General features: G+C 18.1%; 2 protein-coding genes across 2 annotated transcripts; both read left to right on the top strand.

Annotated features, from left to right (window-relative positions):
- Positions 1 to 6,752: 6,752 nt before the first annotated feature.
- On the top strand, positions 6,753 to 7,622 carry MKS88_000139 (uncharacterized protein; the record flags this gene model as incomplete). Its single annotated transcript, XM_067214416.1, has 2 exons — positions 6,753 to 6,839; positions 7,056 to 7,622. 2 exons carry the CDS (start codon positions 6,753 to 6,755, stop codon positions 7,620 to 7,622), a joined length of 654 nt encoding a protein of 217 aa, XP_067075872.1.
- Positions 7,623 to 10,191: 2,569 nt separating this feature from the next.
- On the top strand, positions 10,192 to 11,169 carry MKS88_000138 (uncharacterized protein; the record flags this gene model as incomplete). Its single annotated transcript, XM_067214405.1, has 2 exons — positions 10,192 to 10,278; positions 10,405 to 11,169. 2 exons carry the CDS (start codon positions 10,192 to 10,194, stop codon positions 11,167 to 11,169), a joined length of 852 nt encoding a protein of 283 aa, XP_067075871.1.
- Positions 11,170 to 14,010: the final 2,841 nt, after the last annotated feature.

The following is a 14,010-nucleotide window of genomic DNA, read 5'->3' as shown; positions in this document are numbered from 1 at the left end:
GAGAAATATAAATACTTTATTAAGAAATGGAATTTTTGCATGTTTGCTTAATTTTGTAAAAGCATAAATAATTAAAAAAGAACACACTTAGAACTAATAAATATGGGATTTATTTGTTGTAATAAATGGTTATTATTAATATGAAAACATCTAATAACCTATAACAACTTAAGATATTTTCATTAATTATGCAGAATTTGTTTTTTATATTTTATGTACAAATTATCATTACGTCTTCATATGTTTTAACTTTTTTCTTTTTTTCTTTTTAAATTTGTTTTTGCTACAGCTTATAAAATGTTTTATTTGTAATATATAAAAGTTTTTTACTTATAATACGATTTTACAAAGCTAAGGTTAATAGGGTCTAATTATAGAAATGCATCTAAGAAAACTGGTATTTGCAATTACTATAGGTAAAATATATTACAGAGAATAAGTATAATGAGGAAAACCAAAAAATTCAACTTTTGAATAAATATGTATATATTAATTATGCTTATATATGTAAAAAGCAAGAATGAAAAAAATAATAATATATATGTACATGTCATAATGTATAACGAACATGTGTAGCATAATATTCTTGTTTATACTATGAAAGAAATAATTTTAAATCATATTTATTTTTCTTTCAATCAAAATATATCATATGGAAAAATTAAAACTTACACATATAAAATATTACTATTAAGTAAATATTATTATGAAATGAATTTTTATATTTATCTAAAACACTCTAAGTCCACTATTCTATATTTCTCAACAGTATTATTCTAATAAGATCATTATACACATGTTTATAGGTTTTCTCTATTAACATGCAAAAGAAGGAAAATCTAAAAATTTATAAAGTTATATAATTAAAGATATGTATGAATATTTATTTACATCTGAAAAACAAGCATATATGTAATAAATAATAATTCAATAAAAAAAAATAGTTAAACGAAACTTTGGTAAAATAACTAAAATATAAATATAAGGAATATACTCTTATATATATATATATATATATATATATATATAAAGGATAATAGAAGAAAAAGAAACATTTTTAATTTATATTATTTTATAAAATTTATACAGAGCTAGTTATATAAACAAACACTAAAAACATAAATGATATATTTAAGTTAGGGAAAACATGTTAAATTTTAAAAGAAGTTTTTTAGATCAATTTTAAATATAATTCATGTATTACATACAAATTGAGCGTATATATATATATGTGTTCTTATTAATATAAAATTTTAAATACGTTAAAATAACTGGATATAAATTATAGATTTCCAAGTATTATTCTCAAGAATTGTGCTAATGTACGTTTAAAATATTTATTAAATATTATCGATATTTTATCAAAACCCTTATTAATATTGTTAAATATTCTATAGAATAAATATAATACTTATAATAACAATAATACATATGATATATGTATACCCGAACTCCACTCAATTATAGTAGACATTATTAACAAGAGAGAGCTTATTATATATGGTGCAAAATCCTTAAGCATTTTTCTAGCAATAATTTCTTTAGATTTACCCATAATTATATTTGATCTTTTGTATTCATTATGCAGTTGTACTGGTAGTTCTCTTTCATATTTTGGATATAATCTGTTTGAATGTTTACTTGTTATGGAGATATATTATTTTCCGTTGAATTATATTTTTTCGTTTGAATTGGTTTTTCCTTTATTTCTTTATTGACCTCATCAAAGTAATCAATATATGATAATGAATCATAGGTATTTTCAGAATTATCCTTAAGTACTAATGAATTAATTGAGTTCTCAAAATTATCTTTAAAATGCTTTTTTAAATTAAATATGATCCTTTGAGAATCTACATATGTTTCCCCATATAATAATCAGCTTAGTGTTATTTTTGATGTATTATAAAAGCAGATTTTTTTATTGCATGTTTTGTCAAAGTTAGTTCGCTGTAAATTAAGGTAAATATATAACATATAAAATAATACATGTACTTTCGTATTATTAAAATATTCAATTTAAAATACATATGTAGGATTACTAAAAATGTATAGAAATTATTGAATATAATAATTATCTTACTTCATAGGAATAATTGAATATCCATATTAAAAAGGTAAGGAAGAAGAATTTTTTTTTTGTTTCATCGTGGTGATTGCATTTAGAATACGAAAACCGATGTGATGAGAGAATTTTTAGGAATATATTTTTTTAGATAATATTCGATATAATAGTTGTTATATTTTTTCTTTATTGTTTTTTGTTACTTTAAAATATGAAAATTTATGTCTTTCTTAAATTAATATTAATTAAAAATTATGTTTAAAATTAAAAAAGGAAAAAATACATTAAATAGAAATATTATACTAATTTTTCTATAAGAAAATATTATTAAGTAATATAGATAAAATAGATTTAAAAAAAAAAAATTAAAAATATGTAAACTATTATTACATAATAACTGCAACTAAACATATGTAAATAATTTATTTCGGAATTTTTGTTTATATTTATATATTCTCTACATTAAATATAAACCTTCCTTCGTAATTTAGCTATGAAAATGAATAAAAAAAAAATAAATAAATATGGAATGTATTATACATGTTATCCTTTAAAAAAATATAATCTTAAAATTTTATGTTGATTAAAATAATGAAAAAAAATTAGGATTCTACCAGAGCCTTTTATATGAAATGTTTTTTATAATAATTGATATATGCGTAATAATTGTAACAACAAAATATATTTTAGTAATAATGATTTAATAAAATTTAATTTGAAATAAATATTACACACTATTAACAACTTATATATTTTAATTAAAAATGCTTAATAAAATGTTGACAATAAAAAATATTATATCTCAATGAGTTAATTTAATTAAAATATTATATTATTTAAATTAAAGTTTTATTTTTTTTAACAATATAAAACATAATTTAATTAAATTTATGGTATATTAATGACCTTTAATATTACTGAATATACAAGAATATTAAATATATGAAATAATATTAAAAATAAAAATTTGAAATAGAAATTTTTTTTAAATTCTTACGATTAAAATAAGAAAATGTAATTAAAAAAAAAAAAAAAATTAATTAAAAGTAATAAATTTATATATGTTATGAATATAATGAAGAATTATATATATATAATTAACTGACATTTAAATGATGTTTTAATGTCGGGTTATTATCTATTTTTCATTATACAATAAGAAAATAATTATAACATACAAAAACGGTTCACATAAATATATTTTAGAACAATTATATGAACAATATGTATTAAACAAAATGAACTATGCTTAATATTAATAAAGAAATTATTAGCTAACATTATTTACATCTCTCTTACAATATTAATTTAAAATGTTATTAAATTATTTTAGGCGATTATTCATATAATATGAATCAACTATATTACTCTAAACAATATAAATATATTTCTTACGTATATATTAATTCTGCTATATAAAGAACCAATAATGTATAATTATATTCCTATTTTTTATATTAATTAGATTTATAATATTCAAATATTGGGACATTTATTTATTTTGTTTATACTTACATATAAGTATATAAGAAATAGTGGATAAAAAAAGTATTTTCTTTATACATTCAAATGATTAATCATGTGTAATATTTAAAACGGCACTTTTAAAATAATTTTCTTATATTATAATATTATTTATATTTTTTATAAATATAATAAATTCATAAATATTACAATGTACTTTTTTTGTGTAAAAAAACTTGGGATAAAATGTGAAGATGTTTATCTAAAATTTTCATGGGGATATTTATATTTAAAATTCAATTACAAATAACTTCATAATATTTTAGTTTGAAATTTTATGATTTTTTGCGTACTTTCTCATAAATAGTCAGTATATTTGTATATGAATAAAGAATTTCTATTTTTTTATAAGAAAAAAATTTATAAATTACGGATTTTGACTCGCTATATTTTTTTTTTTGTTGTTGAGAAAAGATATAGCCTTATTATCAGGATAAAAGTTTTTGGATAATATATTGTATACAGAATATAGCATAGTAATATTTTTTCACAATGCTAAAGGAATGGTGCAGCATATATTAGTACCCTCTTTTCATGTAATAATATATAACTTACTTTTATATTGTCTGTTATAATTATAACGGAATTTTATAAGATCCTATGAAATAATGAAAAATATAAAAAAATTATGTTAGTGTATCAGTAAAATGAACAATGTGTAATGAATATCTTTTTATAAAGAATATAATATGAAATAATATCTATAACATTTTTAGTGTTATACTTGCTAAAAATACACATAATCCCTAAAATATTGTAAATGTACATGAGTATATCAGGTTACTTTTAGAAACAATAATAAAAATTTGTGTTCATTTTTTTGTGAGTTTGAAAGTTTTAACATTTTAGACTTTGTATTTTAGTGTGTTATATAGTATTAATTAAAAACTTTTAGTATTACATATATATGTATTTTTACACATAAGTAGTTGTGTGTGAGTAATATATATTTGGGCTATAAAATGAATAAATGATAGAATAGTTCGCATAATTTTATAGAACTCAAATAACTTACATTTTAACTAATAATTTTTATTCTCTATTTTGTGTTATATGTTATTCTGAAAAGATTGTTTGTTAAGATAATAAAAAAAAAATGTATTATTAGTTTTGAATTAATAATGAATGTGTCTTTTTTTATTTTTAATATAAATACCCTAACATATTTTGTTGCTTCGATACGTACATATATATATATATATTTATATTTTTGCTTTAAGGTGGACTTAATATTTATTGTACAAAATAAGTTTAATCAGTTATGGGTTATAGAATATATGTGTATTGTAAAAAATTTTTTAACTTCTTTTTCATGGTATAAAAGAGAACGTATATATATATATATATATAATAAAATAATATATTCATAAAAGCATATTGATAAATGTTTAATAACTTCAGAATTTTAAATTTTAACAAAAAGATAACGAGAAAAAGTTATTAGATATATTATTATTGTGCAAAACTATGGAGTTAATTCAATTTTTCTGTTATTAGTTAAATATATATAGTATTAAAAATTTATGGATGAATACGATATATATAGTTCTTACGTTTATATGTCAATGATATATTAAATTAATGAACTAAATCTAGTGGTATATTAATGGATAGTATACAAAAATGTTATTTTTGTTTTTTCGTTATAACCATCATCTAAAAGTATTTTATATTTCAGCAAAATACTAAATAAACTTTAGGGATAATAAAAATAAATATATTTTTTCTGCAGTCTTATGGCAGTATGTATTTATTTATTTATTTCCACTATTTATGATTGTTTTTTATAAATATATTAAAAATAATTTTAACATTATTTTAAGGACGAAACAATTAATATAGTTTATATGGTTAATTACAAATTTTTTTTTTAAGCTAATATTTTAAATAAAAGGAAATAAGAAAAAAAATTTTTTTAATATATAATTCATAAATTTAGGCTTACGATTTAGACTTACATTACAACCTATTTATAAAGAATGGTGTATATTTATTAGTATAATTTTAGTTTTAGTAGAAATTGTATGTATCATATTACTAATATTGTGCACAAGTAAACTTCTCCAAAAATCATGTGAACCCGTGCATTGATTGTTTTATTATAACACTTACATAAATGTTAATTTAATTATATTGTTTAAAAATTACTTAAATATCTATAAAAAGGTAAACTAATAAACAAATATAATCATTCTTATTCTTTATCAATTTATAAAAAAACATTATACATTAAAAATTATTTTTATTTTTATATATTTTAACAATAACTGCACTATATACTATTCGTTTTTTATTACATTCCTTTTTAAAATTTATATTTATTTAAAAATAAAATAGAATAAATAAATTTAAAAACATTTTATTCGAAAATAATATTATACTTACAAATCACAATGTTCAAAATATATATATCACAAGAATAAAAGATTATGCTTTATTTACATATAAAATAAATATGTACTTGTAGATTATGTAGTATTTTATATATGAAATTTTAAAAATATTTAATATATGGTGGAATATTGCACATCATATAAAAAATATAAAAGTACTTGTGCAAGATATTGCTATTTTTATTTATAATAACTCTTATTATAGTGTTATATAATTAACATCATTTAAAAATAATAATTATTTTAAAAAAAAAAAAATGTTTTAAACATTATAATTATTAATAGGTAAACTTTATTATAATTAGTTATTATCAACTTTATTTATAGGACAATATATTATCTATATTCTATACGATATATACGCTGAATTCTAGATTCTATAATAAATTGAATATTAAGAAATAATATATTGTTTTTTAATCTTATAAAGGTTAAAAAAATATATAATATATATAGTGTAATATGTTAAAATGTATATTTTTAATATATATGAATGATTTCAATTTACTTTATTTTATTAATAATTAGTTTTTTTTTTTTTAAAAGGATTAAGATATAAATTATGTAATGCATTTATAATGTTATCTTTCTCTGTTAATGTTATGAAATATAATATAGTTAAATATAATACATAAAATTATTATGAAAAAATAAAAAATATTAAAAATTAAATTTTAAAATAAATGTAGCTTTTTTTTATCACTAGAAGTATATTTTATCTTTACAGTTTTTTTCGTATATAACATATCAGATTATTAAAAATTTAAATCATGGAACAAAAAATTAAGTTACTTTTTTTTATTAAGTTTTCAAAGTTTATGCTTTTAATATGGATATGTCATTTTTACAATGATAAAGTACGATAGAATTATTAATGTACATTTCGCTTATACATATTTTCTCGGTTTTGTATATAATAATATATATTTTTTTAAATTATATCTTTATTCTATTAAAAATATAATATTAACATTTTTTTATTTTTTTAGAGCTCCTTTAACAAAATTTTGGAAGATAATTTAAATCTTATTAGAAAATTAGAAATAAGAAATTACCGATTACTAGCAAAATAGAAAAAGAAAAGGGATTTAAATATTGTATCGTTAAATGAAGATATAGCAGATAACGGAGAGCGCGAGAAAAAATCAATATATAATAATGAAAGTGTGTTCACAAAAGAAAAGAAACAATCTAATAGATATCCATTAAATAAGGCGCAATACTACACAGAAGTTATGGATTATAATAATGGAATTTTTGATGGAAAATATTTTCATTTTGAAAAGAAATGGATCAAGAAAAAAGATTATGATTCTTTTATTGAAAAAAACAGGAAAATTAGAGATATAAAATTAAAAAAAATCAAATTTAGAAGTTATGGATTTGGAGTTTTCATATTTTTTCTTTTTTTCTTGTTTGGAATAGGATTACCCATACTAAATGGATTAAATTATTTGAAAGAAGTGTTGTCACCTTTGGAGGAGCTACTAAAATTAGCTGGAGATGGTGTAGAAAAGTACTCTTTTTTAATACTATTTGACATAGTTATCATTATATTATCTGTTTTAGTTGTAGGATCAATTCCTAAAATCTTAAGAAATAATGAAAAATATAAAAAAATTAAGTATATGACAGAGTGAAATGAATAATTTTGACTATATAGTTTTCTGCACGCCGCTTATAAATACGATGTAATTTCTGTGATATTTTTAGTGGTATATTCATAATAAATGTAATTTTAAACTTTATAAATGATAAATACTCGTGTGTACGCATAGAATATTTTATGCACCATAGTAAAAAATTATGTTCTTAATTTTGTTGTGAACTAAGATGTACTATTGTTTTATAGTATAGTTCTTAGTGAATTAATTAATTTATAATAAATACATATGACATAATATATATATTTGTGTATTTATATTAATTTTCATGAAAAATACATATATATGCTTTAAAATAAATAAGTATTATCGAAATATAAATATTTTTATTGAATTCTTGTGATAACTATATTTTAAATAATATGTACTACTATATATCTAATAACCCATTCTCGTCTAGAACCGTCAATTGTTCTGGTTATTAACAGAAAGTAGTATAATCTTTAGTTAGTACAAATTTTACTTTTTTTATATTTTATGAAATGAATGATATATATTTATTGATAATGATATGTATATATTTTTTTTTTGTTTAATTTACAGAAATAATTAATATTTATTTTATATGATAAATTACATGTAAAATATTTTATATAAAGTACAATTTGTAAATTTCTATCTCACAGTATATATTAATATTATTTGAATCACATAAACGTGAAATAATAAATATATAATGAAAAAATATTCTTGGTAAATTTCGATTATTTATAATTGTTTAGTAAAACTGCGATTCCATATCATATTAAATAAAGTTTTAAAAAAAATTGCCAGTTTATTATTGTGCTTAATTATAGTGTTAATCAAATTTTGAAGATATTAATTGAATGTATATTAAATTGATAATCTATAAATAAAGGCATTATGTTGTTTTTATTTTTTATGCAATTCAATAATTTAATTAATTAGTATATTTTAATAATATATTAATTTATAATATGTACAAATTCTTTTGTCTATCTGCAATAGAATTGTATTTCTAAAAATTTATTATATATCTGTAATAATCTAAATTATCATAAAAAGTAATAAAAGCAGATATATATTTTGTATAATAATTTCTTCATATATATGAATTTATTTATATATTTATGCTACATTAAAGTGTATATAAATATATAAGTAATTATTTAATATTAATTTAAGAATATATATTAATTAATATTATATATATTGAACAATAACAACTCTTTCTTATTTATACTGCTAATTTATTAAATAAAATAAAACTAAAAAAATAAGAATTTTTTTTTTTTACACAATTTATAAATACAAACGTAGGTTTTAGGTTAGAGTTCGAAAGATAGTATTAAGGTTATTTCTAAGGATTAGTAATATCTTATTAGAGAATTTTTAGTTTTAGTATAAATAGTATATATGTTATTATTAATATTGTGTATTTCATTGGTGTATAGCATATAAGTTGACAAATACTTTTATTATTTTTTTATTACACTTTTGTATTTTTTATTTAATTTTATTTTATATATATTACTTTCGTTTGCATAATATAATAAAGCAATAAGAAAAAAATATATGCGTTTTTTTATATGAACACATGAAAAAAATGAAATATTGAACCATGGATATCACAATAATAGTAGGTATAAGTATTAATATATATACTTTTTTTTTACTTTATTATATAGCATTAATATTTCTTCTAAAAAAATATATATATATTTATTAATAAAAAGGAATATATAATAAATTAAGTGCAAAGATATAATAACAATTCGTTTACAAGCAATATGAATTAAACGTAATTTAAAATTGTATTTTACAAAGATTGTTATAAAAAAAATAATAAATTATCATTTATTTAACTTATAAATATATATTACATTATAGATTTTGTATAATCCAGAAAACTAGATTTTTTTAAATATATTATTGCTCATTAAAAAATTAAAGTGGTGTAATTAATATAATATAAAATATTATATGATTTATGCTTCATTTAGCATTGTTCTTATTAGATTATTATGATAACTAATATTACATAACATTAATTTCAACATTTCAAAAACAGAACGTTCATTAAATTAGAATTATTATTATAAAAATATTGCTAAAATTAGTTAATATCTCAACACAGGGAAAATGTATTATCTATATTCTCTACGTTCTATATTCTACTTAAACTATGTATTCGGATATAATAAGCAATCTTATATTTTTATTTTAATTTATTCATAATGGAATAATAAAAAATTATTTAATTACCCTACCATATTAAATAAATATATTATATATTTTAAATATTTATATATGAATTAATATTATTTTTTTTTAATAAAAATTAGTTTTTTAAACGTTATATAAACGTAGGAATTCTATTATATATTCTTAATCATACATTTCTTTGTGTCTACTGTTAAAGATATTATATATACCTTTTTTATTTTATGATTTTAAGAAGCAATAAAGGATAATAGAAAATCATATTAAATAAATAATGAATAATTTTTTATTATTAAAAGAATATTATACCATTGTAAATTTATTATTTCCCAATTAAGTTACAGCATTAAAATTCTATATCATGGAAATAAAAATTATAATACTTTTACTTGTTAACATTTTTGCCTTTAACTTTTTACCTTGGAGATCATATTTTAACAATGATATGGTATGATAATTCTATTAGAAAATATTTGGTTTATTGCTATTTTTCAAGTTTTGTTTTTATTGATAAGTTATCTTGAAATAAAATTTTATATTCTTTAAATAACTAATGTTTACTTTGTTTTTTTAGAGTTTGTTTAACAACTCTCTGAATGAGATGTACATTTTTCGTAGAAAATTAGGTACAAGAGTTCGTCGATTACTCTCAAAATATAAACAGGATATGTATTCAAATATTTTAGGAATAAAGGATGATTTACCGTATGATGGAGAAAATAACAAAAAAAGTGTGTGTAGTAATGAAAATGACAAAAAAGTAAGAACGAAATCAACAAAGAAAAGCTCATTAAATAAAGCGGGAAATCATAAACAAGATAAGAACTATAATTCATGTATTTTTGGAACTAAAAAATATTCCCGTTTTGAAAAAAAAATATTCAGAGAACTTGACTATGAGGAGTTTCTTAAAAAAAACAGGACAATTAGTGATAAATTATACAAAAAAATTATACTTAAAAAATATGGATTACGACTTTTCCTTCCTCTATTATTGTTTTCGTTATTATCCTTATCTCTCATTTTAGATTTATCTGGAGAATTTGGACTTCAAAATATGTTGCGTAAGGTATTAAATATTTTGGGAGCTAAAGATTGGATAAAAAATCTTGGACTAAATTTTAATAAGCTTATAGGAGGTTCTTGGGCTACATTCTTAAAACCATTTTTTACACCTGCATTTGGAAGCGATAACAAACCCAAGGTATTTTCTAATTTATTTGGTACTGTAATTTATTTCGTACCTTTCATTATAATGGGTGTCACAATTATAACATGGATTATTTTTTATCATAAAAAGGTTAAGAAATATGAAAAAATTAAGTTTAAAAAAATGTAAAATGTAGAGTAAGTAATATGCTTTCTTTTAAAATAAGTTTTTAATAATAAATATTATCTGTAATATCTTTAGTGATTTCCTAATAAAAATAACTACAATTGCATAAATTTTATAAATATTCACATACGCGGCCTTCATTATACATAAGTAAAATACGTTTTTCGTTTATTAGTTTATTTCAAATTTTTATTATTTTTCAATTCGTATTATAAAAAATTTGTTCATATTAATAAAATGTATTTGTCACAATTATATTTATTTTTTATTTAAATATATTTTTATAAAAATAATATACATGTACATTAAAATTAATATATAATTCAGCAACTATTATTATTTTATAGAATTCTTGTAATAATTTACATTTCATATAAAATGCGTTGCTTTTTATTTTATATGTTATTCTAGTCCAAAATGGTTATTTTATCATGTTACAAAGAATTTTTATTTTTAGATTTAAATTAGCAATATATGTGTATTGTTTTGTATATAACAGAAGAATATAAATATATTTTATTGTGAAGATATGTATATATATATATCTATTAATAATTATAAGATGTAATATTAGTCCTATAAAATATGCTTCATGAAAAATATATCATAAGTTATAATTATTGTAAAAACCATTTTAATTTAATTTTAGTACTTTTTACATGATATAAATTTGAGGCTATAAATATATATGAAAAAAAAATATCTTTATTAAATGTTGATTATTTATATATATCATCCAGATAATAGAGTGTGTAACGTTATAATTAAAATGAATATTTAGTATCATTCATTATCAAATTTAAATTTGGTGTTAACTAAATTTATAAAAGCGAATTAAATAAATATTATATTCAAAATTTATAAATAAATAAAAGATATATAATTTTTATTTTTTACATTATCAAAATATTATATTAATAAATTAAATGTTTACATATATAAATAGACAGTATCTACAATTTTTTTTTTTTTTTAATTGTAAAATTTTAAGTATGTATATATATATATATATATATATATATAGGTAAAAATCTATGTAGTCATTAACAATATTGAAACAATATATGTTTTTCTGCATTAATATAATAATGCGTATATATATTTATATATATATTTCCTATTTTCAATGTATACAAATATATTAAATAAGGAGTTAATATGTATTTTGAGATGTATATAAATACGCATAATTTATATTGATAACTAATAATTCATTTATATTTATAATTCTACTTTTCTAAATAAAATTTAATTAAAATTTTTTTTTAATTATATTTTAGTTAATTTTTTGGTACATAACCTTGTTTTTTTAGTGATGTAAGTTTTAGTTAGTTCTATTAGTAAAATATTATATATTTTCTGTATCAGAGTTATTTAAGTATAATGTATTTTATTTTAGAATAATAATGTTTTTTTCCTAATATTCGTAACTAATATTAATATATTAAATTTATTTTTTTAGAGTTTCTAATGAAAAATATGAGATAATGTTAATATATATTTTATTTATTTTATTTACAAAAAAAAATTAAGAAGATTTATTCAGTTAATGATATAACATGTAGATATTTTTTTCTTTGGAAAAATATACTATAGTGATATGAATTTTGAGACTTATATATGCAATCATTAATGAGTAATGAAAGTGAAAAAACAGCTAATAAGAATTTAATATAAAATATTTGTGTTTTTTGTTATATAATATGAAGTGTTACTATATATTATTAAAATATTTTCTTCTGTGTGTATTATATATATATGCATGTAAAATAATTATTTTACGATATATATATGCATATATTATTATTTTTCTTTTTGTTTATTAGTAATTTTTGAATAATTTTAAAGTATTTATATGTGTATATGAATACTGAATATAAATTCCATATGCGCATATACTTGTAATAAGTTCTTCATATTCTCGATTTTTTGTTTTTATCGCAGATTTATACTTCTAACTTTTATCTCATTTTTTTGTTTCAACTTTTTTTGCATTTAATATTGAAAAATTAAAATTAAAAAATAAAATATTTTTAAATTTTAATGGAATACAAGGTGTAAAAATTATTAAATTTAAGAAAAAGTAGAATTTGCGTTCTACTACTATGACGAAGTCAATGAATTGTGGATATAATATAAACTGATATAATAACTGTTGTGATATATATATTAATAATTGTAAAATTTTTTTTATTTTGTACACATTGTGTGCATTATTTCATTGTATCGATATGTATTCGTGGAGTGTATGTTCATAAATATTAATAAAAATAATAAAGTAGAATTTCACGAATAAACATTATATATATGTAAGCATTAAGAAAATGATAGATATGAATAATACAAATTCTTTTTTGGATTACATATACCTCTATGAAGATCATTTATTCATCAAGAAAGTTACGCAGGGAAAGGAGAAGATGGAGAAGAGAAACCAAACATAGCAAAGATGGACAGGAGAAATTCCAAAACAAAAAAATAAGAAAAAAAAGAACAATAAATCATATAAAATGTGATATCTTATGAAACAAAATACGAATTTATAACTGCTAATTTTAAAGCTATTATATTTTTTTGTATTTATACGTTAAGACAACAGTTACAAATATATTTTTCTAAAAACGATGATGGATATAAACGTATGTGTTTAATGAATGAGTCAGAAAAAAAAGGAAGATAATTTAAATAAAATATTTTTCTAAATTATTTGTTTTTCCCTTTATTCTCATAAAAAGGAGAAAAACTGAGAAAATTAGCTTCTAATTATGTATTTGGAAATTGGGAATATAAGAAATGAAATCATATATATTAAAGAATTTATATTTGTTACACAAGCTTCTATAG

The sequence above is a fragment of the Plasmodium brasilianum genome (assembly GCF_023973825.1).
Source record: "Plasmodium brasilianum strain Bolivian I chromosome Unknown PB_00_03, whole genome shotgun sequence".
NCBI classification, from domain to species: domain Eukaryota; phylum Apicomplexa; class Aconoidasida; order Haemosporida; family Plasmodiidae; genus Plasmodium; species Plasmodium brasilianum.
Note: the sequence above shows the minus strand (reverse complement) of the source record. Positions and strands in the feature narration are given on the sequence as shown.